The following is a 27,533-nucleotide window of genomic DNA, read 5'->3' as shown; positions in this document are numbered from 1 at the left end:
TTATCTTGAATAACTTGATTAAGGAAGAGTGAGTCCGTACATGTCTTTGAAGGAATATTCATTGTTGATACTCTGGTTCCGATATGAGATAAAGAGTATGAGTGCACTACAAGTAAATTCAAATGCTACTACCGCAACCACGATAAGCCTTTCTCGTTTCAGTGAATTCAATGAGATTTTTTTTGGCGCTCAAACCAAGTCCAACCAAATTTCCATCCGTTAAAAAACTTGATTCTCGTTGCCGCTCCCTCATCAAAAAAAATTTCAAAAAACGAAAATGACCACTCCACAAGTTGTCGAATCATCTTCATCTTCATCATCACTTATCACTCACATCAACACCATTCACACAACAACACCCACCAAACATTCCTCCTCTAGAAGCTGTTGTTGCTGTTCTCCTTCAATCCAATGGTATTGGTTACAAGGGTGATCTTCCATGGAGAGAAGATGGTCTTTCTGAAGATTTGAAACATTTTCAATCCATTACTTGTTCTCAGGAACCTCTTGTATTTCAAAGTCCAACCATGTTCAAATCATCATTATTACCATCCTCGAGTACCATCACTAGTAATAGTCATTCACCATCAAGTGCCATCACCAATAGTAGTACTAGTAGTGATACTTGTTTCTTTCAACTACAACAACAATGACTCACACAAATTAAATGCAGTGATCATGGGTAGAAAAACATGGGAATCTATTCCATCTAAATTCAAACCACTCTCAAATCGAGTGAGTATTGTCTTGACCTCTCGTGCATCGATGGAATCCAATTCTTCACACACTCGATTTGTCAAGAATTTAGATGAATTATTTGCATTACTATCTACGAATGAATTTCATCGAGTCTTTGTTGCAGGTGGTAGTACCATTTATAAATTATTATTACCTTACACTCATAGAATTTATTATACAAATATTGTTGAACAGATGGATGGTACTATGAATTATACCCAACCACAACCAGTGCAATGAATAGTAATAATAATAATAGTAATAATAGTAATAATAATAGTAATACCATAAATGCAACGAGTGATAGTAATACCACCACTACAAATACCACAACCTCAACTACAACTACAACAACTCACATTCCAGTAGATACCTACTTTCCCATTCGTTTATTACCTTCACTCAATGGTTATACAAGTATTCCACTCTCTGCACAAGATGGAAATTTCATTCGAGTTCAAACCCAAATGCCTCCTCTCAAACCCACTCGTCGTACCGATCGTATTCAATACTATGAATTCATAACATTTGAACGTAGACATGAAGAATTTCAATATTTAGATATTTTGAGAGATTTAATCTTGTATTCTGGAGTTGGTATTCGATCGGAACGTACCGGAGTAGGTACTATATCTAAATTTGGTTATCAAATGAGATTTTCATTGAGAAATCATTCATTTCCATTACTGACCACAAAGAGAGTGTTTTGGAAAGGTGTTGCTAAAGAATTACTTTGGTTCATTTCTGGAAATACAAATGCCAATACTCTGTCTTTACAAGATGTACATATTTGGGATGGAAATGGAAGTCGTAAATATTTAGACTCGATTGGATTGACTCATCGTGAAGAAATGGATTTGGGACCAGTCTATGGATTTCAATGGAGACACTGGGGTGCACACTATGAAACCATGCATTCCGATTATTCTCAAAAAGGAATTGATCAATTAAGGAAATGTGTGGATACCATACGAGAGAATCCTACGAATCGTCGTATTATATTATCAGCATGGAATGTTTCAGATTTGAGTCAAATGGCTCTACCACCTTGTCATTTATTGTGTCAATTCTGGGTGGATACAAGTACACAAGAATTGAGTTGTCAAATGTATCAACGTTCATGTGATATGGGTTTAGGAGTTCCTTTTAATATTGCTTCGTATGCTTTGTTGACTTGTATGATGGCTCAAGTATGTGGTTTGAAACCAGGTGATTTTGTTCATAGTTGTGGAGATTGTCATGTCTATTCCAATCATATTGAACCATTGAAGGTACAATTAGAGAGAAATCCAAAACATTTTCCAAAATTGTATTTGAATCCAAATGTGAAGGAAATGGATGATTTTAAATTTGAAGATTTTATTTTGAAAGATTATGAACCTCATGGAGTGATTAAGATGGATATGGCTGTGTGAGTTGTGGTTAGGGTGTGTTAGGGTGTGAGTGGTTTTGGGGGTTCACTCTTTTTCCCAACAAACTTGCACAAGACATTGGTTAGCCTTCCAGAGAATGGTAGAATAAAAAAAAATGTCAACCAACAATCCTATCAGGGACACTACTCCACTTCACTCCGAGATGTCTGTACCTCCTCCTCCATCCACAGCAGTCCACGTGGCAGGGATGATGATTCAACCAACCTCACCTCCTTACATGCTTGAACCATTACTTGAAACCATAAGAACCTCACAAACGTGTTAGTATTAAATTATTATTAGTATGATTCATGACAACAATGAAACAACACTTGAAAATTTTGCTTTTATTAAAATCTCAATATATGGCTCTACATTCATGATCAACCTTTGAATATATACATTTTAAAATATACAATATATACAATATATACTACACTCCGATGATGATGATGAACAGTATCGGATGAAGTCTTAAAAGAGTTGGCTCATCTCTTTCCATCCACCACACTCGTTCATGCTCTCGAATTATTAGATAAAGAAAAGATTATTAAATATATTGCACAACCCTCACAGAGAGAATTATTTGCAGTGGAACCCTCGCATCGATCGAGTGGTGGTGGTGGTGGTGGTGCATCATTGAGTCACCACCATTGTCACAAACCATCAACTCCTCTCAACAACAACAAGATGACAACAAACAACACTCGTATCTTCAACAACCACATTCAAATCTTACAAGTGTATTTCTCATAGTTATTGTACATGTCAATCCTTTGCATTTGGAGTGATTGCAAGGAAAGAATCTAAATATTGTAAACACTTGTTAGCAGTGATATTGGCAGATGCTATTGGATGTTACAAGATGATACATGTGAAAGATAGTGAAATGGGATTATTATTATTAGATGAAGCATAGAATGATGATGTGATTGAACAGAAGAATTATTGTTGAACAGAAGAATTATTGTTGAACAGAAGAATTATTGTTGAACAGAAGAATTATTGTTGAACAATGAATATATAGTACCACTACCACTACCATTTTGTGTGGAAATTTCTAATCATCACCAATAATATTTGAAATATTGATACTATTCAATAATACTAATAATCCATTCAATATGGATATGTTCACAAATTTCTTAAATAAACATATCGCTCGAATAGTGTCAGGATTATTTCTCAATTTCAAATCATGTAATTTTGAAGAGATGAATTGTTCATCATTTCGAATGCAAATAAATTTTTGATAAATGGAAAAGAGAATGGAATGAGGGTGGTGTTGGTGGTGTGTTGAGATAGAATGTTGGTGGTGTGTTGAGATAGAATGAGGGTGTTGTGTGGTGTGTGGTTGTTGTTGTGGCAGTAGTACTAGCACTTCTAGCACTAGTGGTGGCTAATGGTTGTTGATCCATCCAATTGGGTGCATGATTGTCAATGGCATGTTCAAATAATTTGTTCAATAATTGAAAATATTCATTGTGATGATGATTCATGGGATCACTTGTTGAATTCAATTCACAAAATTCTTTTAATAATTCACTGGATGAGTGTTGATCGTCCGTTTTGATGATCATGTATTGAAATGATTCATCATTGTTTTCAATGAGTGAATTTGAAATATAGGAACATATTTTTGAGATTAACAAGTCTCTGGATTGAAAGGTATTTTCATGAATCCAATAATTTAGAAAATAATTTGTGTGATGATGATGAGAATTCAAAGATCCTCTTGATTTGTCGGAGAATGATAATTTGGATGATTTCATTAATTTAACAATATTGACTAGTAATAAATCAATTCCTTTCTGAACACGTTGTGATATATTTTCAATCATGAGAGATTGAAATTCTTGGGGTGTGTGCTCATTTTGAAATTCACAAACGTGACACAAAAATCGATCCATTTTTTACGCAATGCTCGACATAATAAATTGAGCTTGGGTTAACATGTCAAAATTGTTTCTGAATGACTCCTAGCCTTGATTTTCAATGGTTAGTGTAACGTTGAACGTTCATATCTTCACGTACAACAGCTTCTGTTTTAAATTTTTTATAATATTTTAATCAATTTAAGGTATTTTAATGGTGAAGTTAATCTTCATTTCGTCGAAAAGATGTTGGTGTTGTACCTAGGTCCCATAATCAGGCAATAAAAAGAATTTTTAAATCGTTACGTTTCAAGTGGTTCTGGGATGAACAGCCGTTCACAGTAATATTGAGTTTTCAAACTCCAATTAATCCATTAGTGTTTGAAGATATAAGGAATTGCAAATTATTAGTATCAATCATAGAGTGTACTTAAATCAATATCGATGTATGTATTATAGTTAATCGAAAATTCGGTATTCAATGCTACAAAATACGTTGCAAATACCACAAATACTGTAACAAACATATTCTGATTACTATATATCATCGTTGTTCAAAATAAAAATAGAGAAAAGATATACCAATATATCGTTCTAAATACTTGGAAAACATCCGATTTAATCAAGATATAGTGTCTACATGGTAATAATATATGGAAGATGTAGGATAGCAAATAATTTTGTCGAATAGAGCGGTTACCTTCTCTCATAAGAGTATGTGTTTCTATATACTAACGTTGGGTAGAAATAAATATAAACCAATGTTATATACTGTAATATGTATAACATCTCGTAATGTTTATGTGCTGAATTCGTGCTACTCTTTCGTAACTATATATCATGTTTGTCTCAACATATAGATATACATGTAGTGCTTTCTGTTGACGATGATAACTTGGACGATAAGATATACAATACATTGTTGCATCTTCGATCATAAAAATGTATTTGACAAGTATTCATGCTATTCGCAAATGTCGAAAAAGGTTAGCTCAATAAAATAAGAAATTGATATAAACAATGTTCCTTGAAAAACAAATGTAGCGTTATTAATAACGCTACGAAAACATCGTTGAGCGAATAAACGACTGATAAAATTTTTAACAGATAGTGGGAAAAACCCATCGATGATAAGGCCAAAGCCAAGTCGCAGACACAAAAGTGTCAAAGAAAATCACTGAGCAAATCAATGATAAATAAGGCAAAAGCTATGTTATGGGAAGGGAGGGTGTTGTTGTGGTGCCAGACTTTCAGTCAACCTTATTGTTTTCGTTACAAAACACTTCCGTTCTTTTCAGAACATGCCGAAAAACTTCTAGCTAGGCCAAAAACGTCAACAATGGTGTTAATAAGTAATGAGATGGCAAATTTATTCAATATGGGCTGTGGTTAAAACTATCTCACCGAAAACCTCAATTATGTTCAGAATCTATAGCAAACAGAACAACATCTATACTGTTTAATATTGGCTGTAACATTTCTTCACACAATTGATTTCATGTCTCAATGATCTTACAGCTGTTGATTTTCTTGCCTTTTGGTCTGAGGTTGATAGTATTAAGGAGTTCTTCAACACACTCAATTCTTTCAAAGAGCAAGCAGTTAGTAAAATTGAATAATAATTTTTTGAAATATTTACTCGACGTTCTCTCCACTTCTTCGCATTTTCTTTTAATTGTTTCATTCCCTCTTCGACTCGCTTTGAAATTGCCACATACACTTGGTCTGGTGTCATTTCACCTTGTCTACCCTTCTGCACCAAATCTTGTACGTCAATTTCATCACCTTGAAACATGATGGTAATTTTCTTTCCAATTCTAGGTATAATTCCATCATAGGGTAACACATCTGATAATCCATGATGATAAATTGGATAGATATGAGGTGTAGGATCACAATCATAAATTAATTTACCAATTCCTCTTCGACATGTATGTATTTCACCATCCACATAAATTCTACCTTCTGGAAATACATTAATCCAACCTCCACTCGATAATTTATCAACAATTAATTTCATTGCATGTTGTTCTAAACCTCCTTGTCTCTTGATGGGTAATACTTTGACAGTTTTAAAAAATTCACCTAATAGAAAATGTCCAAAACACATATCACTAGCACAGACAGCATATCGAATGATATCAGAACGTAAAAACCAACTCAATGGACATAATCCTGACATGAGAATGGGTTCATCCAACATGCTATTATGATTCACGACTGTTAAGAGACCACGAATTTTTTTTTGAGACGAAGAGGAGGAGTGCATGATGAATGGTTTACAAGTGGATCTTGAAAGGCTTGTTGTTGTTGGTTCAGTTGGTGTTGTTGGTTCAGTTGGTGTTGTTGTAATCATTGCTGTTGGTTCAGTTGGTTCAGTTGTTGTCATTGGTTCAGTTGTTGTAATTTCAGTCGAAAGACTTGTTGGTTCAGTTATAATGGTCGTCGTCGTCGTCATTGCAAGAGAACGTTCTCTCTGAACTCTTTCATAATGTTCTTCAATGGTTTTTCTAAATAAATCTTTTCCATAAAATTTAGAATGATTCAATACATTAAGAAAGAATTTAGCAAATGTTCCTAATCCAACAATTAAACTCAAAGACATGATCTTTCTCATGATACTAAATTTAGGATAATCATAATGAAAATATAAATCATAATTGAAATATGGAAGTTTAGATAAATCTCGTAAGGTTGAACCAAATGGAAATAATTGAATATTAAAGATATGACGATGATTCAAGTGATGAATCTTCCTTTGAGGATATCCTTGTTTCATCTGAGAAAGGTTCATTTCAGAATGTTTTGAACATGGTGTTGAAGTCATGGATGGAAAAAAGTATTGAGAGGAGGAAGAGATTGAAAATATCGGAAACATTCTTGAAGGAGTGATGGTGGATTTGTGAGAGGTGATACTACTTGGTCAGTACAATGATGATGATGATGTTGTTGTTGTTGGTGGTGGTGGTGACTGATAATAGTAGTAGTATATTGTTGGTAAAGATGATGATGTAGAACGGGATAAAGTATAATTATCATTCGTATAATATGTATTGGTAGGATGGGGTTGTATCACAAGAGCAATCGAGGAAGAGAGTTCCTGTGAGAGGTTGCTGCTGGATTTGGGTGACTTGAGTGGTGTTATCATGGATGACATTTTTTTAAAGAACGAAAGTGAAGGACGATTGTCATCATCCTCTCAGCATTAACCGTCGTTGAGTATTCTACAGTGCACCAACCCTCTCTGCCAAACCGTTATTTTTTAAATTTAAAAAAATAAAAAAATGAATCCCCACAATAAGGCTCAACCGTTAACCATTCAACTTCCCCCATACAAAACAACACCATCATCAACCAAAATACATCAAGTCAACCACCTCCACCTCCTTCCTCTTTTCTTGGTTATTCTCAACAACAACAACCACTTGGTAAATCACCATTTCCTTTCAATCTCGGGATTCAACCAACGAACATTCCAACTCCTGCTTCTCCTCTTTCAACATCAACAGCCTTTCATAACAATGGTAATATTGCAATAACAACCATACCATCTCTCCCACTCTCTCCAATTCTCCAAACCAATGTACCATACACTACATCATCCAACTCTACAAATTCTGCAACGTTTCTTGTGTTTGGAAGGAAACTTGATGTTTCCGAGTTACTTTCCAATACGAGTAGTAATAACAACAAACAACCACAGCAAGCACCACTCTATTCCATGATGAGAGGATGGTATTTGTCCAATTTTGAAAAGAAACCCAGCTCAAACACTCTGCCAACAGTATCCTCTTCATCCTCATTGGAATCATCTTCGTATGTGATCATTAGAAAGCCTCCAGCCTCAAATCAAAGATTTCCTCTTCATTATAAAAGTGGTACAGAATTGGTGAATCGTAGAGGTCGATTCAAAGATAAAAAGAATTTAATTCAAGAATTAAAAGATTGGTGTAAGAAATGTAAGGAAATTAGAAGAGAGGAGCGAAGAGTGCGAGAGCAACAGGAAGAATTTCTTTGCAAAGAGGTTGTGTTGTAGTAGTTATGAAATTATTTCAATCAGCTTTAAAGGAGATGACATGGTCTTACATCCAAGCAACTCTTTTAAAATACATCATTGAAACCCCGAGATCAAAGAGACATTAAATGTTGTTAGAAGCCTTAAGGCATGGTATATATATATACTCGTGCTATGTGTCCACATTGCGAATTATCAAACAATAATAAAAATGTCCAAATCGGCACCACAGCGAAATTGGCTGGAACGAAAAAGCAACACTGCAGCTCCTACTAGTTACGCTTCCCGAGTGATCAGAAAGATAAAAGGCAATGGATTGATTCGCGATCATCAAAGCAACAATGCATCGTTAATGAACACTAAACCCTCATCATTCAGAAATCGATTATTACGTGTGGTGAGTCATCTCCGACCTTCCTCAACATATGAACATTATTCAGATCCATCATCATCAGATCATCATCATCATTCCATGTTATTAGCAACATTGGATTCCAACCCATACAACAACAACAATACAAATAACACTACTGTCGAACAACAACATCCATCCTCCAATGGTATGGATGATAATTCTTCTTCACTGAATTTTCTTCATCAACACTCCTCTCCACTCTTTCATCATTTATTTTCTCACGATTCATCCATTGTCCATTCTTCTAATAATACTCATCATGGAGCTTCTGCAATACTAAGAGATCATCAATCAATGAATGACGATCATGTATTTATTCATCCCATTCAATCCTTGTCAAAATTATTTCAATTTATTAGAAACACATATTATGTATTAGAAATGGTTGATGAAGATGATGAAATGAGATCTATTACTCCATCCTCAAATTTATTTCATTCAAAATCTCAACCACTTATTACAAATAATGAAAAGGAAATACCATTAAAAATTATTAAAAAATCACCAATTGGATTTGAATTTGATGAAAATGATGAAACTCATGCACCCATCATGAATGAACAAGAAATGAAACAATTGAATAATACTGAACCACCACCATTTTATTCCAATATTGACAAATTTCTATTTCGATTATTTGTGTCTAATGATACCAAAAATAATGATAATAATAATCGTAACAGTAATAATAAGAATAATAAGAATAATAATAATAATAAGAACACTAATATTCATAATAATACTATAATTACTACAAATTACAACAAAAATACCTCAATGAGTGAAAACACCATGCTACATGATCCATTGTCATCCTCACTTTCCAAATTACACATTGATGAATCTTCATTTCCATCAACCCTCTCAACACCACATAATTCTAACCATACTCTCTCACCAATGAATTCTATCCATAATCACTCTCCAACTTCGAATGTCATTATATTCTTTATTGAAAGTATTTTTTCTGTTATTAAATCACTCTCACTAATCACTCTTGTCACAGTGAGTTATATTCATAAGAGATTTGACAAGTATTTAAAACCAATCATTGTTATTGAATTTAGTAAATTAGAGAAATTATTAGGAAAATTAATTTATAATTTTAAATTATATTTTAGAATTGGAACCAATGCTAAACTTACTATTGCTCGATTACTTGCTAAAATTAGAAATAATAATCCAAGAAATTTTTACATGATACTTTCCATCTATTTGAGAATGAGAAATTGGATGCACATTCCAAAATCATTTATTAATCAAATATTCTGGACTGTTACTTCTATTTATTTTAATATTTTATTATTTTGTATTTATTTAATTGAAAAGATTGTATCACCAAGATTACTCTATTTATTAACAATGACCAATGACAAATTGATTGAAATTTTAGATCGGGTATTAAGTTTTGTTGAATCTTATTATCATATTGTGATTGAAAATGATCGAGTGGGAGGTGTGAAGAGAGAGCGACACAGCTCAGCTGCACATTCTGCATACATGAATGGAACGAAAAAATTCCAAGCTGTGAGTCCTTTACAAGGGACAGAAAATTAAAATGTGTTTTAAATTTGTGTGTTTTTTGCTGTGTTCGCTCTACAGTAAGGCTTAATGTAAATAGCCAGGGTGTTCATGCTCCATGGAACAGAATAAGAATGAAATCAACGAATATTATAAATTGAATGGCTACTGCCATAATGCACCTCATCCCGTCCGATTTGAGAAGTTAAGCATCGTCGAGATGCATCAGTACTGAGGTTGGAGACAACTTGGGAACCTGCAGTACTGTAGCCTTTTTATTGATTTCGAATCAGCATGTTTCTTCAAATACCATCACAGTGACATCACATAATTGGCAATTTTGATATTTGACATAAAGTTTTGCCTTAAAATTCAAATCATCCTTGTTCAAATATTCCAATACTAAATATTTGCACAAGTATCTAACAAGGTCATGCGAAAGTTGATTACCATGACAATACCCATACCAAGGTGTGAACATGACTCTTTCAGTTTTGTGAATAAGCATGCTGAGTTTGTGTCCATCTTCAGATTTTGCAAGAATGTGCCATTGAGAAACGTCAATACAGCTTTTAACCTGCACCCCACAGAGATATGCTCGTGAAAGATCTACAATTTTGTGTTTCTCATTTTCCATAAATAAATATGAATGCTTGGTTTTAAATTCGAGTAACATGATACTGTTCATGCATACTTGGTTCAATGCTTCAACATCTATATCAATCATTTGGTATGTATAATCAACAAACCCCTTTTGCATGCTATTACAAACGTAACCAAGTCTACTTGGAACACTGTACCCACTACTTCCTCTTAAAAATAGAACGGCAATTCGTTTTGATGAAATCAACTCTTTGATAATATTCATAATTTCGCGAAATATTGGTTCAACTCTTTCAGAAATACTACAACCTGCATATAATGGAAATACCACAAAATCATAATCAAAATGATATCGAAATAGTTCAATGTGTTCTTGTTGCAATGAATCTTGATTTACAATATCCACACAGCTTAAAAATGCAAATGAATCATCAGGTTGATAGGGCTCATATTCATCATGCACCCTTTTAAATTCCATCCATTTGAATAATTCCGGGTTTTTGACAAAACCATTAAATTTCTCGCAAATACATGAAAAAAAGTGATCTGGCTCTTGTCCACGTATAATCAAGAGTTTTTTCAATTTTTTGGGATCAATTGGTCCTTTGGTTTGAGAAATTCGTTGAAATAGATTTGTTGGTTTTAATGACATTTTTTTAATCAAGTGCTGATGGAACAGGTCGTTGCATCAACTGAGCACATTCAAAGTAAGGGGAAACATTGTTTCAATTATAAATATTATTTATTTATGATGTACACAAAGTGTGAGAATGTGTTCAAAAATTGCTTTTCAAAACAACATTTTTTAGGACCCCTAGCATAGACGGCATTGTCACTCCTCGAGTCCACCTTTTCTCCAATCAAGTCACAATCATCCAAGTGTTTCAAGAATTGAATTGCATGTGAGCCAACACCATGTCGAATGAACAAGATATTCACTATATTTCCAGTATGGTCAGATTTCATCACTTTCTTGTGACTCAAATCGAGAATTTTAGGTTCTTTACCTGCATGTTGGGGTGAGGTTATTTCTGAACTTATAGATATTACTCCCTATATGGAGAGAACTTTTAAGGGAACGAAAGTCGTCTATTTATTACGTATTACGGATGAAAGAAATTGAATGGCTACGGCCATATCACGATGAATGCACCTCATCCCGTCCGATTTGAGAAGTTAAGCATCGTCGAGCTGCATCAGTACTGAGGTTGGAGACAACTTGGGAACCTGCAGTGCTGTAGCCTTTTTTAGCTTAAATATAGCTCATCTGGCACCTGTGATTACTACACTCCAAATACTCCACTCACGACTTGTGGTGCAAAAAAGAACCACACCACTAAACTCAATACACACAATATACTCACGATTATAAATTCTCTCTGTCTATAAATCACTCGTAAATGTTCCATTCTCATCAATGGTCCTTTCACATACTTTTGTTTACAATATTGAAAATATAATAAAAAGAAAACAAAATGTGCTAAAAAGCTCAATAATTGAATGACTACTAGTATCAATAATCTCTTCCAATGTAATATTCTTCTCGATACTACAAATGAATAATAAATATATTCAAAGATATTCATTTGATCAATATTGTATTGAGATTGAGAGACATCAGTAGAGACAATAAAAAAGAAGAAAATAGATCCAATGATGAGACATGTCAAATACACGAGTAGTATTATTGAAATTGTTTTAAATGAAAGAAGTGAATAAATTTGAGAGAGAATGGAAGAAATTTGAAAATTAAATTCATTCATGGATGTTGATGAATGATGGTGGTGATGGTGTGTTACGACGGAATTTGAATGTTCTTCATCATTGGTCAAATCTGTATTGTCGTGAGGATGAACATGGATCGCCGGAGAGTGCTGTAATCTTGACATTTTTTTTGTAATGCCTTTTAGGACACCAGAACATGTTGTGATGAAGCAAGGAGGATCTCTCACGAATGAGTGTATTCATCATGTTCTCGTGCAGTTGTAAAGCACTTGATTTGAGTGGACGTCAAAATTAAGGAAAAGGCTTGAAAAGTTCAAGAGTTTGATAGGTATGACCATTCTCCAAAATTTCTTACCAATAATTCTTTTACGTGCAAAAACCAATTTCATTGAATGTCTGTTTATTGTGATACAACACTCAAATATCGTCCACTAAAAACTCACACACCCGCTTTTGAATTGCACCTTGACTCGACCACATTTGTAGCTTGAGTGATTACATGGCGGTAAAAAAAACAACTCGACGAGCAAAGGTTCTTGTACAACTCAAGCCATCATCACACATTGAATCTCTCTCTCTCGGCTGCAATCAAAACAAGAGTTCATTAGATACATTCTTCAAGTTTGAAAACCACATTACTTCCTCTAGGGCACGCATCCAGTCCGAGCGTATTCGTTTTGCTCTCTCTGTGTTGTCTGACCCTTTTCATCGAACCGCGAGCACTCCTCTCCAACACACTTTGCAACAACAACTTCAAAAAATAATGATCAAGAGCTCTTATCGTTCTCCATTCACCTGCACCAACACTGCTCATCCTCTCAATCCCTTTGAACGTTCATTTATTTCTCGATTCACAGGTAATTATTCATCTTGTTGTCATGATGATGTTCAAACACCATTAATGAACAATGATGATGAATACAATAATTTTCATAACGGAATTTGTCGTGATAATGCCCATTCACCAACTAGAAGTTTAAGATATCACCACCACCATCGACAACAACAATTAACGAAATATCACCATCCAACTAATCCCACCACTAATACCACCACACTCCATCATTCACATTTGATGAATACCAATCATCATCAGAACCATCATCGAAGAGTCTTCTTCAATGGAGTGACAAAACGAAGAAGACCAAAGGCTTTGTGTTTCACTCCATCATCTTTTGGACCATTGAATGCTTCCAACACAACCACTCTTTCCAATTTCGAAGAAGTTCCAAAGAGAAGTGTTCATTCTTTTTCGAGAAGACATCGTAACATGAACCACCGTCCACAACACCATAGATCTTGCTCTCCTCATGAATTTCCAAGTCATCATGGCATGACTCGCTTTCAACAGTTTGGAAATTCAAATGCATTACCAGATTCAGAAACCACAACGAGTGGTTCAACTCGTACATTGCTATCCTCACCAGATTTAATGTCGCAACAATCACCATTGATCACTCCCACTACGACGGTCAGCAGCACACATTTGAATCATTCCATCCTCACCACCCTCCTCCCTTAAAAAAGAAGACTCAATTTCTCTATCTTGTACCCAATGCACCTCCAGCCACTACTCCTACCACTCCAATGACCCCGAATAGTCCAACTCATTTACCACCTTCCTTGGATACTACTCCTCCTTCAGTGATGATGGCTCCTCACAATAATAATGATTTTATCATTGACAATTATCATCACTCATTGGTGAGACATATTCATCCTAAACCTGAATTGAACATTTCCAAGAATAGTTCATTGCCATTCAATCGCAGTGCCTCACCATCCACTGTGATTCACAATCATTATTCCAATACTTCACCATTTTCACCCTTTTCTGATTTTATGGAATGGAATTTGGACATGTCAGGTTCCATGTTTGATATCATTGTGAGTAGTAATGATGTACATGACGACGAACATGATCATGAGAGTGGTATTGGTGAACAGGATGATCATCATTCTACCATTCTTCTTTCTTCAAACAATAGTGATCATGGAGTGCTGTAGCAGTAAATATTTGCCAAATAGTAAAATTGAAAATTATGAAGTTGTTGTGTGACTTTAATTTTGACCAAGTGTAAGAGCACTCATAAGGTCTTTTGCTGCCGAGCATGATGAGAATTTCTCACTTTTGCAAACTGAATTATTCATAAAAAATATCTTTGCACTTGAACTTCGGAATTGAAACTAATTCTTTTGAAATAATTCTACCATATACATACAACATTCACGATTGTATTGATACCACATTACTTGATATCGTAACATATATCATGCTCTCGAAAATGAGTTCCGAGAAGTTGAAAACAAGACCCATCCTGTCAGCAGCAACCATTTCATTATTCTTGACAGCATTATTATATCCAATATATTCATCCAATGTTGAAGCTCATACTGGAAGATTATCCCATCCTTCCATATTCTCATCACATGAATTTCCAAATTCACAATATCATCCATTGAGATCTTCTTCCTTTCATAATTCTTCTCATCCCGTATCACTTCCCGGAGATGACAAGGATGATTATGTACATCCAATATTTATTTGTTTTTTTGTGTTTTATTTCTTTGGATTTTCTCTTGTCTTTTGTTATGCTATTCATTTACTTGGATCTAAATTTGGAAAATGGTATAGAAATTATCGAACGAAAAGGAAACAACAATCAAATTCTAATGAATATTACTCAACTATTCGAAATCGATCGCATAGCAATCAGAGTGGTAGAATGGATATGGTCACTTTATCTTCTGAACAGCAACATCACACAACTATTGCAAATCATACCATTTCTAATAATTATTTATATCCTAATAATCAATCGAATCACTCATTACAATATTTATTTTATATTCAAATTGTACCTTATTTCCTTATTAGATTTTTAATTTATTTTTTAATTGGATTTGAATTGATACCAAAGGATTATTTTGATATTGAAAATAATTGGGCTCATTCTCAGATATTTCTAGTAGCATTTTCATTGAGTGGAATTTTATTACATAATTCTTATTTTTTAATTGTAAGTGTGTAGAGAGAGACTCTGATTCATTGACACATTTCTAAATATGAATCGATCATTTATCATTATATACAATTTTTTAAATATAAATCTATCATTATGGACATATAAAATTTTTAAATATAAATCTATCATGTATCTATAATATTATTAAATATAAATCTATCATGCATCTATCATTATGGATATTCAACTAGGCATTCTTTTGGAGTGAATTAGAAAGTGTTAAAAGAGGTATTCCTACTCGTCAAATTAAACCTCTTCTCATTTTCATTACATGTAGTTTAATTTGGTTTGGAGCTGAAATTGCAATGGCTATTCTAGTCTTTGTGAAATGTTATCCAAATTTATATTCTCCATCTTCAAATACAGTATGGTTCACATGGATTGTTAGAATTGAACATGTTCTCAATGCTATATTGAGTATATCATACTGATATGGTTCATTATTTATTCAACCTATAAAAAGAAATCCATGTGGAATTTAAATTTTGATGAAGGTTTGAAATATTTGAAAAGAAAGAGTTTGACACAAAAGACCAAACGAATGATGAATCATTTGCAGAATGATACGAGTAGTGGTGGTGGTGCCCATGGTGGTGGTACTATTGGTCAAGATGATGATGATACAAAACATCCTCATGTCATGGATGAAACGAGTCATTTATTAGTATCCAAATCGAATCATATCATATACAACAACAACAACTTGGATGGAGAATAGACCTCATACTGGAATTTACAATACTCCAAAAACATTTCAATGATGACCAGTACCAATACTACTACTACTACTCCTCCTCATGCTCATTCTCCTCACAATAACAATAATAATAACAACACGAACAACACGAACAACACGAACAATAACAACATTGAAGAAACTCCACCCCAATTTTTACACTCTCAAAACTCTTCAACCTATCTTGGACATGATCTCACAACCAATCATAATAATAATAATAATAACAATACTAATGGACCACATTTAATTCATAGAATTGAAAAGACAAAGAAATGGCTCTATCGATCCATGATTGTGTGTATTCTAGTCTATTTATTACAATCTACTTCACAATTAATATTTACAGAGATATTTATTGCATGTCATTCCAATGATCAAACGTATGGTTCTGGTGTTCTCATTCTCTACAATTCATATATCATTGTCATTGGATTTATTAATTCACTTTCAGATTTTACACCATTTCTCATGTGTTATATTTTCCACAAATCAAATGAAATTGTAAAAGATATTGTTAAGGATCATTATATGAGTGGAGGTGCTGGTGCAGGTTTTGGTCATTATGATTTTACAACCATGACAGAATCATCCTATAATGTACTAACAGGAGATGTTTTAAATTCACAACAAATATTAACGGATGATGCAACCTCATTGAGAAATGGAGAAGAAACTGAAGATGATGAATTACCAATCCATCATCCATTCATGCAACAACAACAACAACAACATTCCATGGTGGTACATGCACTACCACATGGAACAACCATGTTGTATGGCAGTAATGATCATCATCATGCAGTGAGTACCACCAATCATCATCAATTCCTTTATTATTTTCAAGACCAGAATTATTTTCTCAACAACAACAACCACAACACGACCTTATAGATGAATCACAAATCAAACGAAAGAGTGTTACAAGTGTTCAATCAACACCTTGTTCAACAACTACTACAGACATGTCATTGCCAACGAATAGTACAAGTCAGCTGCAACAACATCCACTTGGAACGAACCAGAATGGGTTCTTTTCAAAATTATTCAAAAAGTGGAGAGGTGATGATGAAATGTTAGTACAAGTTCCTTATAAAGATTGAAAATGACATTGTGAACCAAGTTATTATTATTATTAAGGACATTTAATAATAAAAAAATGGTATTGTTAAAATCACATCGATTCCATTTTCATATTATTCGATCAGAGTCTAACATTTGAATTCCCCTTTCAAAGATGACAGTCAAAGATTGCGTACAGTGGTTGCGAAAGTTCCGAACATTTCGTCATTAATTGTGGGAACTGGCTTTCGTGTAACAGTTTTAAAAAAGTTCAAAACAATGGAGACAAGTATCATTTCAAATTCCTCTCTCACTATCATTCGAACGAAATCACTTTATACCAAATCGTGAATCAATCAAACTTTTAGCTAATAGTGAGTGCTTGAAGAACTTGACTTGTTCTGTTTGACAATAGAACTGGTAATGAAGGTATCAAATTTATTGCCACGAGTGAATCCTTGAAGAATTTGACTTATTTGAATCTGGGTGTCTATGAAATTGACAATGAATGTTTTAAAGAATTCATCAACAGATCCATATGAAATATCAGTGTGATGTTTAAGAAATAACATTGTCAGCAGAGATGGATCAAAAACTCTTGTTTCCAGACAACTCACCAAAAAAAAAGAGCACTCAAAAAATCCTTTAAAAAAATATAAATATAAATCTGGTGTCATTCACAGAAAAACGACTGCAGTCGGTGATCACTCGTGTGTGTTGAGTGTTGATGATTTGATTACACGGTTGATTCTCAAGTATTGAACAAGTTTTCGATTATTATATATTTCATCTTGAAATTATAATCAACATGAAACCATCGATGACAACATCATCATTGAAACAACAACAACATTCCAAATCATCGGAACATTATTCCCAACCACCACAACAAACACCATTACTTTCCATGACTAGTACTAGTCATCAACATGATCCATTGAGTCATCCAACAACGACAAGTGACGACGATACCAACATGCAAATTGTTGCACTCTCTAAAGATAAATATGAAAAATTAATTAAAGAATTTCAAAAATATAAACAAAAGTATAACAAGTGGAAAAAGATTGTCAATCAGGTATGTTTCACCATGATTAAATATATATTCAAAAAGGAAATGTATTTGTTTATATTTATTTATTGTTAAAATGACTTGTGTCTTCAACAACAACTACTACTGAAATTTATTCCACACACATATATATACACATACATATCTAAACACACACTCGATTCCATTCTACTTTTGTCCCACTCTCTCCACTCTCACTTTAAACAGGAAGAATCCAAATGGAAACAAACTCAAATCGATTTAGAAAAGAAAGAATCTGAACTTCGAAACAAAATTGAAGAAAATGATATTCTCACTTTCAATAATCAAAGATTGGAAAAGAGAATGGCTCAACTCATGTTTGATCTTGAAGAACAAGTGAATAAGAATCGAAAAAGTACTTCATTCTTTTCAGGATTATTTGGAACAAGTAGTAGTAGTGCTGGTGGTGCTGGTTCTGGTGGTGGTGCTGGAAATGATCAACCTTCCATCCATGGTGGCAATGCTTCCACTTTTTCCTTTTTTGGTACCTCTTCGAATAATTCATCCATGTACAATGAATTACAAGTTTTAAAAGAAGAATTAGAGTCTAAAATCAAAGAAAATGAAGGTATTCATATTCATTTATTTGAATTGAAACAAGAACATGAAAAGACTATGGCTAAATTTAAACATACCATTAGCGATTTACAGCATTCCATTTATGGAAAAGATTCGACCATTCATTCTTTGAAATCAGCCATTGATGAGAATTCTAAAAAATTTACAATGACAAGGAAGCCATGAAAGACAAGATGAGAAATTTAAAACAAGAAATTAGAAATAGAAAAGATTCAGAAAATACGATTCGTAATTTTACAGTGAAACAACATTCTAAATTAATTTATTATGAAAATTATATTGATCGAAAGATATTATTCGATGATACTAAAATAGATTCTCTCAATTTATTGAATATTCCAAATTGTAAAAGAAATCCTCTAGAAATTGAATTATTAGATAATTTAACATCTATTTTAAATAATCTATCCAAGAATATTTCAAGTACTTATTTATACATTCCACAAAAGATTCAACATTTGAACAAACTCACGACTAGTCAATCCCCACTGTTGAGATTTATTAATTCTAAAATGAATACTCAAATCGACATGTCCACATTTCCTAATTTATTTTCTAAAATTATCAAACAATGTGAATGGTATTCAAAAAGTATCAAAGATCAAGGTACTCATGAGAGTAGTGGTACAAGTAATAGTAGTATGAATAGTGGTATTAGTACTAATAGTGGTATTAGTAATAATAGTTCTAGTAATAGTAACAGTAATAATAATAATACTAGTAGTAGTAGTAATAATAATAATATAAGTAATCATAATAGTAGCATCAGGATGGATGAGAGTAGTGGAAATGTACAAATTGATTCCAATACTATCATAACCACACACCACACTACCTCTCTGTTACATACTCTCTTTTCTACTGTGAAAGATTTATTGAAATATAATCGAAAATGTTTATTGTACTTGACAGTCACTTCACAAGAAGAGGAATGTGAATTGAGAGAAGTTTATCATTCGAGTAGTAGTACTACTATGGATTCTTCATTGAACCATACATTCAAAGGTACTACTACTACCTCTCTAGACATGACTGATGGTAATGACAATGATGATGATGAATATTCAGAATTTGAAGATGGTATATTTATGAGAAATACCATGGCTACTCGTTCATTGAAATATCTCTTATACTTGTATGACAAATTTATTCTATTTATTGATACATTCTATGTGAGAGTTTTGGAAATTGAAAATTATGTACCCATACAGACGAGTTTGAGAAGAGATGAGAAAAAGATACGTCGTGTATTTTTAATGACGAGTCATGATGAGGATCATCATTCTAGTAGTAGTAGTAATAGTACTAGTGGTGGGTGGTACTAGTAGTGGTCATGTCAGTAGTAGTAGTACAAGTGGTCCAATTACTGCTACGAGTAGTAATAGTACTAGTGCTTCTTCTATTCGCCATACAACTGGTAGTAGTACTAGTAGTAGTATGGAAATGACTCTTAATGCATCATTGAATGATTCCAATAATACGAATAGTACAACATCCTTGTTACAAGTTCCATCACATGAACACAACCACCATTCGCAACAGTTTCCAACAATGAACAACACTTGTCTTCTCTCTCTGTCGATCATTATTCTCATGGTGAACAATTTATTCACAAGTTATTGAAATCATCATCGAATCATCATGTCAATAGTACTTGTTTCAATAACTTTTCAATTCGTGAAGAATTCAAATTACTTGTCAAACACATTGGAGATGCATTGAAAGATTACACTGAAATTGTTTCTAATTTATTATTGAAAGAAAATATTAAGAATTTCATTTCACCTTCCATCAAAAATATTAATGAGAAATTAATCAAATCTTTGAAATCCATTGTATTATTATATGAGAGTATGACTATTATTCATCGAGGATTAATGGATTGTGAAAGACAATATGATCAATTGTATTCAAGAGGTGCATTGGTCGATTATGAAAGTATTTTAACCAATAAGGTCACACATGTGAGAAATATTGTGAATTATTCTGGTCAAAGTGGTCCGTATCGTATGATTCAGAGTCATGATGGTCGTGATGGTCGTGATGGTCGTGATGGTAGTGATGGTCGTTATAGTATGATTCATCATGACCATCCATTGCCAACCATGGATAATGATGCCTATAATATCTTGGATACTCCATACTACTATTCTTCTTGTTATTACTATACGATGAAGAAAGTCAACAGTATTTGAATCGAGAATCTCAACGATATATGAACTCGTTTCACATTGGTAGTAGTAGTAATACCAATATATTCAGTAGCAACAGCAGTAACAGCAGTAACAATAATACTATTGCCATGAACAATGATGATCATGACGACGACAGAAACCATGAATATACTCTCAAAGATATCAAATATATCAAATCCAAATTACTCGAATTACAATCTCAAATTCAACAATTGAAAATGAAAAAGAACAGTATGAAATTGAAAAACGTGATTTGATTCAACAAATTGAACACTCTCATAGAACAATGAAAGAAATGGAAGAGAAATTTAGAAAGGATTGGAATCAAATGATTGTCAAGAATGATCATTCTAACATGTTATTACCATCTCCATCCCAAGAAGAGAATATTATTGAAACTTTTAGAATCTTCTCAAGTCAGACCATTCATGATTTGAGAAGTCAAATTGATTCCATGAAGACTCTTTTAGAAATGAAATCAAGAGAATTGAAACAAGTCATCATGATGAAAGAAGAGAGAATGAAGAGTGTCATGATGATGAACCTCCTTCTCATCCTTCTACTATTGTTACTACTACTACTATTGGTCATTGTAATGATCATGACGACCAACAACACCATAGTGTTGAATCACTGGTGAAGAATTCTTCTTCCAATGAGTATCATGTTGAAGACTTGAATGAACATCCATCAATAATAACACCACCACCACCACCCATATCAACCACTACCACCCTTCTCCCTCCTAATGATTCATCGATCATGAACACGACTATAGAAATGACGACACTATCATCCTCTCAACAACCAAATTGGATCATTTTACCTCAACAACCACCACCCAATGATTCGAATATAATTTCTAATAGCACTAGTAGTAATAATAACAGTAATAGTAGTAATAGCAATAACAGTAGTAATAACAGTAATATCAGTAACACACTCTTCTTTACTCATTCAGAATTATCAAGAGAACGAGAATTAGAACGAAAATATTCAAAACAAATTGAATACTTGTTGAGACAAATTGAAGTTTGTGATTTAAAGACTCTTCAATACCGAATTCAATATCAACAAGCAATTATGGATTTAGAAAAAGCTCAAGAATATGAAGAACGATTGAAATCTAAACTCTCTCATCTCAATTTACAATTAGAAAATGCTCAAGAAGATTATGCAAGTGCTAAATTGAATTATGAACATCAAATTCAATTATTGAGTGATAAATTAGTTGAAATTTCAATCAAACATAATATTGATTCATCGAGAGGAAGTGGAGGAGATGATTATAATACAACTACAACAACTACGACGAGTGGTGCTACGAGTGGTCTTGGATTTGGAGCCTTTTCATCCTTTTTTGGAGGTGGAACGAGTAGCAGTAGCAACAACAACAACACGAGTGTTGGACAACATGGTATGACCTATTCTCAACAACAACAACAACTCTCTCATCAGGACTCACCAACCATGAAGAGAAACAAGTCGACAAATAAATAACGGTGAGAAGAATGCATTCTCTATGTCTGTGCATGCACGAGGGTACTCCGAACACAGGTGGATTTTTGTCCGGAGTTCACGGATGCATTTATTGTTTTCAAAAAAATTGTGAATCTCTCTCTCGGGCACAAACAGTCTCGGACCACTTGATGAAAAAAATTGAACAATCGTATTGATTTTCATTTATCCTCACTCTCATCATCTCATCATCATTATAATTGGTTCAATTCCATCATTTTGAACCTATCCAACAACAACAACCACAACAATATATCATATATTTCTACAATATAGCAACAAATAAATTCTACAACATGGAGGAGGAGGACACAACGACCATGAGTGAACAAAAAGCCATCCTAGCAGAACTTCCACTAAGTGCTTCCGATCTTTCAGCACCACCCAAAGATAAATTCCATATCGTCTTTTTCATTTTCCTCCTTCAAGGAGTGGGTGTTCTCTTTCCATGGAATGCATTCATTTCAGCACCTGATTACTTTTCAGCTCTCTATGGAGATAACACAATGCTTTATTTTAGTGTTGCGTATTCCATTCCAAACTTGTTAGGTGTATTGGCAATGGTTAAATTATCTCCTAAAATACCAATGGCATGGAAAATGTATCCAAGTTTTGTAGTGACTCTACTGGTACTCATTGCTGTACCTATTTTAGGATATAGTGGTGTGAATGGCACGCCTGGATTTGTTGTGACCATTCTATTGATTGTATTGAGTGCATTATGTACTGCAGTGTTACAAGGAAATATATTTGGTATGTCTGGAATGTTACCTTCCAGTTATATTACTGCAGTCATGTCTGGAAATGGTGTGGCTGGAGTAGCATGTTCATTCTTGAGAATTGTTACTAAATTAACAATTGAACAGAATCGAAAACATGTTCCAATTTTAATCATGACTACAAGTGCTGCTGTTTATTTCTTTGTTTGTGCATTGGTCATTTTAGCATGTATTGTGACCTTTTTCATTGTCATGAGAATGCCATTCACTCAATATTATTTGAATAAGGCGAATAGTTCAAAGAATACTACAAGTGTAAATTCTGAGAATTATGATGAAATTTCTACATTGGTTCAACCCACACAAGCAAAGAAGCCTTCTGTTTTTTCAGTCTTTAAAAAGATTTGGGTGCAAGCCTTGATGGTCATGACTGTGTTTGTGGTTACCATTGGTGTGTTCCCTGGTTTGTCTGTTTCTGTTCCAACATGGTACAAGGGTACAGAGATGAAAGATTGGTTACCAATTTTAATTGGAACGACTTTTAACATTTTTGATTTTATTGGAAGAACTGCTCCACGTTGGATTATTATGTTCAATCGAAAATTTGTTCCAATTCCAGTATTGCTTCGTATTTTAATTCTTCCATTATTTGTTTTCATGTACAAACCAAGTATTGTTGGATTGGAAGCTTTTAATGATGCAGTACCATTGTTGGCTACTGCTTTGGTTGCATTGACCAATGGATACTTGTCATCGTTGTGCATGATGTATGGTCCTTCTTTGGTTGATGATCATGAAAAGGAAGTTGCTGGTACGCTCATGACATTCTTTTTATTATTTGGAATTGTGTTGGGATCCTTCACGGGTCTAGCTATTGGACAAATCTTGGGTGCTGTCATACCAAACACCAATAATTATGTGGATTAAACTCGGTTCAGTTTTGAATTGCTTCACAACCATATTTAAATAAATACACTCGTGTGGATCCAAAAAAGTTAGCATAATACTGGAATCTAGAGAAAGGAAGAATTGTCATTTATTTGAAAATCAAAATTCTCCAAGACACATAACTACTTCTTTCTCGGCACTCGAGTACACACAATATGGATGGCAGAATTAAATCGTACTTGACTTCCTCGATAATATTCATCCATATCTCTTGTGTAAAAATCATCCACTAAGGGCACTGTTTCAGTTGTAATGTTAAAATCGAGTTGGGATGGACCTCCAAAATATTGTTGTAAAGCTAGTGCCAAATCAATGGCTGTTGTAATTGCTGCACCTAGTCCATGAATTTGTATACTATTAGTTGCATGAAAAGATGATCCTTGTTCCAATAACGTTTTCCCTCTCGAGAAGAGAGCATGAAATTTGGATTTTCTTGAGACATAAATATCATTACGTTTTATCGAGTTGCCTTTTGTTGGTGCCCTCTTTTTCAATTTATCTAATAAAATTAAATTTCAAAATTAAAAGTGATCATTTTGTGAATGCCGACAATTATTAACATGATTATTTAGATATTTAACTCTGAAACTCACATTGAATCGGAAATGGTTTTATAACATTACTTTCTATTGGTACTTCCGACGAGTCGAAACAATTCGTGTTATCTTGATTTTCATCATCAGACATCCATTCATCTTCAACATTGGATTCAACTGCTGTTTGAGTTTTCATTTCGGAATTTAATTTTCTCTTTTTACTATCGTCTTTGTTTGCAGACATTTTTTAGTTCAACGACAGTGAGTTTGCAAAATCCAAACAAATAATAATTATTACCAGTGAATTGCTCAAGTTTATTAAGGAATGTCTCAATGAAGTATTCAGAGAGTAAATGAGAGTTGAACACTCATTCCAGCCTTTACATGACAAAACGCTCCAAAATCTCATCATCGGACGAATCTGGTAAAAAATCTGCCGCCGCTGCCGTAGTGGATAAAATTTCAGACAGCAGTTCCGAGTCGTCATCATCATCCTCTCCATCCTCATTCGTGGTCGAGTCATCATCATCATCAAAATCAGCCAAATCAAAATCATAACTACTACTCAATGCGGAATCGCCTCCAACAAATGAAATGGAAGGAATTAATACATTGAGGCATTCATCGACACCCGAAGATACCAAATGAGCAGGTAATTTAATGGTCTTGAAATGATCTAATATTAAATCATTTCTCTCGAGTAGATATCGGAATGGCATTAAACTCAAATCATCACACAGGGAAATATCCAAAGCAGTGAGTGATGGAAATCGAACATTACGTTCATTCTTATTGAAAAAATAATTCACCAATTGATCATCGGTAATGTTCTCACAAATTAATTGTAAACTCTCAATGGCAGGATGTTGAGAAATAATGTCAATAAATCTATTTTGAACATTGTGAGGTAAATCATCTGCAAATTCAAATTTCAAATTTTTCAATGTGGTACATTCTAAAATGTAATTGGCATAATTCTCAATTTGTGGTAAAGTGGCGTCTTCAATGTAAATTCTTAAAGTTTGTAAACTTCTCAATCCTGTTAATCGATATTTAAATGAAACAAGAGGAAGAGATAATCGTTCGAGAGTGTCTAACTGGAAAATTGCACTCAAATCAATATTTTGTCCATCAAAGGTTTGTTCTTCGTTAATTTTAAGTCTCTTTAAATTTCTTAAATTAGAAATTTGGTCAATATTTGCTAAATTGCATGAATCTACCACGGTTAGAGAGGTTATCTGAGCGTTATGGCAAATGCATGCAAAATCAATAAATTCATAATTTAGCAATCTTAGGGTGGTCAGATTGGGAGGCAAGTTAAATTTAGTTCCTTTTATGGAAAACCGTTCAAGGTCAGAGAATAGTTCGAGAGTTTTCAAATTGGTTAATTGGCAAAACGTTTCTCTATAATGATACTCAGAGAAGTCCTTGTATAAAATTAAGCTTAAAAAGGTAATCTTTGGTAATATTTTAGAGTGTTTTTCTAATAAGGTTAAGAAATTGCAATCCGTTAAATAGAGACTTAATTTCTCTAAACTTGTAAATCCAGAAAGGAAATTCAAATTGCTAACTTTTGGATCAATGAGTAACTTGACATCTTTTGCACTTCTGTACATGGGTGTCGATTGACCAATTTGATCCTTCAATTTCATTCCTAAACTTGAATAAATTAAATAAATTTTGCGGGAAGGATCATTTTTAAATCTTCCAAACATTCTTTGAATATTCAAGTGCAAAATTGGATATGAAAAGAAGCATTCTTGAAATGGAACGTAGATGTAACCTAGAATATGTCGTCGAATATGAATGGGTAGGTCATCAAAGTTCATGCATGAAAATTTTGTTTTTTTCACGCAAGTAGAGTCAGTAATTGTGTTGGAAGGAGAGGACAATGAAAGGGAGGTGTTGTTGTTCGAGTGATTGGTAGCTAGTGTATGCTCACTACTTGTCATTTCGGATGACTCACTACTCGTCATTTCGCAAGAAGATGCAACCATGGTTTCAGAAGAGTCATCACATCTTTTTCTTTTTAGAGGAGAGGATGTTTCCATTCCCTCAACGAAATTGACATGTTCCATAATTTGGTTTTCCTCTCGACTTGATGTTCTGTTATTCAAGTTTGGTGTGGTCTTTGTAGGTCTCTCACTACTCAACTTGACACTTCTCCATTCCTCACCATCGACCAATTCTTGAATCATTTCAAATAGCGGAATGAAGCGAAACAAGGCTCCGTTATTGCCGCTTTGAAAATAAAAAACATGAGATGGAGTTTGTTGAGGAACAAGGGTGGATGAAGAGTGGTTCATCAATAGAGAAGGAAAATTACCACTGAAGAAGCTCGTTCGTGGAGGAGGTGGAGGCATGTTATTATCATCGGAAGAAGAGAGTGTGTTGGATGGGTCCAACACTGTATTCGGCAACAACTCAGCGGAAGATGTCGTTGTTGGTTCATCTTGGTGCATTAATATTCTTGATGAAGAGGAGGAAGTAAAAACATTCTGAACCATGGTACCCGTGTTACTACTGGTGATGGTAATTTCCAAATGATAAGAGGTATCATCTTCAGAATGATGATGGTTCATCAATTTTTCTTCGGAAGAAGAGCCTTGCTGATTTTCGCCTGATTTGGCGTTTTGATTGTTATTATTGAATAATGATGAAGACATGGTATGGATAAAACACACTACTGCAAAATGAAAATTGTTGCACGTAGAGTAGTGTGTGTCAATGTAGTGAATTGTTTAGAACAATTAACGTTTTCTCAATCGAAAGTCGCCCGAAATGAAAGAGGCAAAAGCCAGCACAACAACCTCAAAAA

General features: G+C 33.8%; 16 protein-coding genes across 16 annotated transcripts; 10 read left to right on the top strand and 6 right to left on the bottom strand.

Annotated features, from left to right (window-relative positions):
* Positions 1-974: 974 nt before the first annotated feature.
* Positions 975-2,153, top strand: C9374_002715 (uncharacterized protein; the record flags this gene model as incomplete). Its single annotated transcript, XM_044692163.1, has 1 exon — positions 975-2,153. The coding sequence occupies one exon, from the start codon at positions 975-977 to the stop codon at positions 2,151-2,153; it is 1,179 nt and encodes a 392-aa protein (XP_044550261.1).
* Positions 2,154-2,265: 112 nt separating this feature from the next.
* Positions 2,266-2,906, top strand: C9374_002714 (uncharacterized protein; the record flags this gene model as incomplete). The annotated part of the gene is made up of 2 exons (XM_044692162.1): positions 2,266-2,431; positions 2,611-2,906. 2 exons carry the CDS (start codon positions 2,266-2,268, stop codon positions 2,904-2,906), a joined length of 462 nt encoding a protein of 153 aa, XP_044550260.1.
* A 470-nt stretch (positions 2,907-3,376) lies between these two features.
* Positions 3,377-4,060, bottom strand: C9374_002713 (uncharacterized protein; the record flags this gene model as incomplete). The annotated part of the gene is made up of 1 exon (XM_044692161.1): positions 3,377-4,060. One exon carries the CDS (start codon positions 4,058-4,060, stop codon positions 3,377-3,379), a length of 684 nt encoding a protein of 227 aa, XP_044550259.1.
* A 1,423-nt stretch (positions 4,061-5,483) lies between these two features.
* On the bottom strand, positions 5,484-6,902 carry C9374_002712 (uncharacterized protein; the record flags this gene model as incomplete). Its single annotated transcript, XM_044692160.1, has 1 exon — positions 5,484-6,902. The coding sequence occupies one exon, from the start codon at positions 6,900-6,902 to the stop codon at positions 5,484-5,486; it is 1,419 nt and encodes a 472-aa protein (XP_044550258.1).
* A 406-nt stretch (positions 6,903-7,308) lies between these two features.
* C9374_002711 (uncharacterized protein) lies at positions 7,309-8,060 on the top strand (the record flags this gene model as incomplete). Its single annotated transcript, XM_044692159.1, has 2 exons — positions 7,309-7,334; positions 7,394-8,060. 2 exons carry the CDS (start codon positions 7,309-7,311, stop codon positions 8,058-8,060), a joined length of 693 nt encoding a protein of 230 aa, XP_044550257.1.
* Positions 8,061-8,250: 190 nt separating this feature from the next.
* Positions 8,251-10,011, top strand: C9374_002710 (uncharacterized protein; the record flags this gene model as incomplete). Its single annotated transcript, XM_044692158.1, has 1 exon — positions 8,251-10,011. The coding sequence occupies one exon, from the start codon at positions 8,251-8,253 to the stop codon at positions 10,009-10,011; it is 1,761 nt and encodes a 586-aa protein (XP_044550256.1).
* Positions 10,012-10,264: 253 nt separating this feature from the next.
* Positions 10,265-11,230, bottom strand: C9374_002709 (uncharacterized protein; the record flags this gene model as incomplete). The annotated part of the gene is made up of 1 exon (XM_044692156.1): positions 10,265-11,230. One exon carries the CDS (start codon positions 11,228-11,230, stop codon positions 10,265-10,267), a length of 966 nt encoding a protein of 321 aa, XP_044550255.1.
* Positions 11,231-11,861: 631 nt separating this feature from the next.
* C9374_002708 (uncharacterized protein) lies at positions 11,862-12,467 on the bottom strand (the record flags this gene model as incomplete). The annotated part of the gene is made up of 1 exon (XM_044692155.1): positions 11,862-12,467. The coding sequence occupies one exon, from the start codon at positions 12,465-12,467 to the stop codon at positions 11,862-11,864; it is 606 nt and encodes a 201-aa protein (XP_044550254.1).
* A 599-nt stretch (positions 12,468-13,066) lies between these two features.
* On the top strand, positions 13,067-14,310 carry C9374_002707 (uncharacterized protein; the record flags this gene model as incomplete). Its single annotated transcript, XM_044692154.1, has 2 exons — positions 13,067-13,774; positions 13,831-14,310. The coding sequence occupies 2 exons, from the start codon at positions 13,067-13,069 to the stop codon at positions 14,308-14,310; spliced, it is 1,188 nt and encodes a 395-aa protein (XP_044550253.1).
* Positions 14,311-14,588: 278 nt separating this feature from the next.
* On the top strand, positions 14,589-16,047 carry C9374_002706 (uncharacterized protein; the record flags this gene model as incomplete). The annotated part of the gene is made up of 3 exons (XM_044692153.1): positions 14,589-15,323; positions 15,521-15,694; positions 15,793-16,047. The coding sequence occupies 3 exons, from the start codon at positions 14,589-14,591 to the stop codon at positions 16,045-16,047; spliced, it is 1,164 nt and encodes a 387-aa protein (XP_044550252.1).
* Positions 16,048-16,086: 39 nt separating this feature from the next.
* C9374_002705 (uncharacterized protein) lies at positions 16,087-16,959 on the top strand (the record flags this gene model as incomplete). Its single annotated transcript, XM_044692152.1, has 1 exon — positions 16,087-16,959. One exon carries the CDS (start codon positions 16,087-16,089, stop codon positions 16,957-16,959), a length of 873 nt encoding a protein of 290 aa, XP_044550251.1.
* A 988-nt stretch (positions 16,960-17,947) lies between these two features.
* On the top strand, positions 17,948-20,994 carry C9374_002704 (uncharacterized protein; the record flags this gene model as incomplete). Its single annotated transcript, XM_044692151.1, has 4 exons — positions 17,948-18,205; positions 18,407-18,788; positions 18,959-20,110; positions 20,342-20,994. The coding sequence occupies 4 exons, from the start codon at positions 17,948-17,950 to the stop codon at positions 20,992-20,994; spliced, it is 2,445 nt and encodes an 814-aa protein (XP_044550250.1).
* Positions 20,995-21,014: 20 nt separating this feature from the next.
* C9374_002703 (uncharacterized protein) lies at positions 21,015-22,494 on the top strand (the record flags this gene model as incomplete). Its single annotated transcript, XM_044692150.1, has 2 exons — positions 21,015-21,225; positions 21,455-22,494. The coding sequence occupies 2 exons, from the start codon at positions 21,015-21,017 to the stop codon at positions 22,492-22,494; spliced, it is 1,251 nt and encodes a 416-aa protein (XP_044550249.1).
* Positions 22,495-22,808: 314 nt separating this feature from the next.
* Positions 22,809-24,158, top strand: C9374_002702 (uncharacterized protein; the record flags this gene model as incomplete). The annotated part of the gene is made up of 1 exon (XM_044692149.1): positions 22,809-24,158. The coding sequence occupies one exon, from the start codon at positions 22,809-22,811 to the stop codon at positions 24,156-24,158; it is 1,350 nt and encodes a 449-aa protein (XP_044550248.1).
* A 143-nt stretch (positions 24,159-24,301) lies between these two features.
* Positions 24,302-24,959, bottom strand: C9374_002701 (uncharacterized protein; the record flags this gene model as incomplete). The annotated part of the gene is made up of 2 exons (XM_044692148.1): positions 24,302-24,678; positions 24,773-24,959. The coding sequence occupies 2 exons, from the start codon at positions 24,957-24,959 to the stop codon at positions 24,302-24,304; spliced, it is 564 nt and encodes a 187-aa protein (XP_044550247.1).
* A 136-nt stretch (positions 24,960-25,095) lies between these two features.
* On the bottom strand, positions 25,096-27,381 carry C9374_002700 (uncharacterized protein; the record flags this gene model as incomplete). Its single annotated transcript, XM_044692147.1, has 1 exon — positions 25,096-27,381. One exon carries the CDS (start codon positions 27,379-27,381, stop codon positions 25,096-25,098), a length of 2,286 nt encoding a protein of 761 aa, XP_044550246.1.
* Positions 27,382-27,533: the final 152 nt, after the last annotated feature.

This window comes from Naegleria lovaniensis, assembly GCF_003324165.1.
Source record: "Naegleria lovaniensis strain ATCC 30569 chromosome Unknown tig016, whole genome shotgun sequence".
Lineage (NCBI taxonomy): Eukaryota > Heterolobosea > Eutetramitea > Acrasida > Naegleriidae > Naegleria > Naegleria lovaniensis.
The sequence above is the reverse complement of the archived record's forward strand: the minus strand, read 5'-3'. Positions and strand labels throughout refer to the sequence as shown.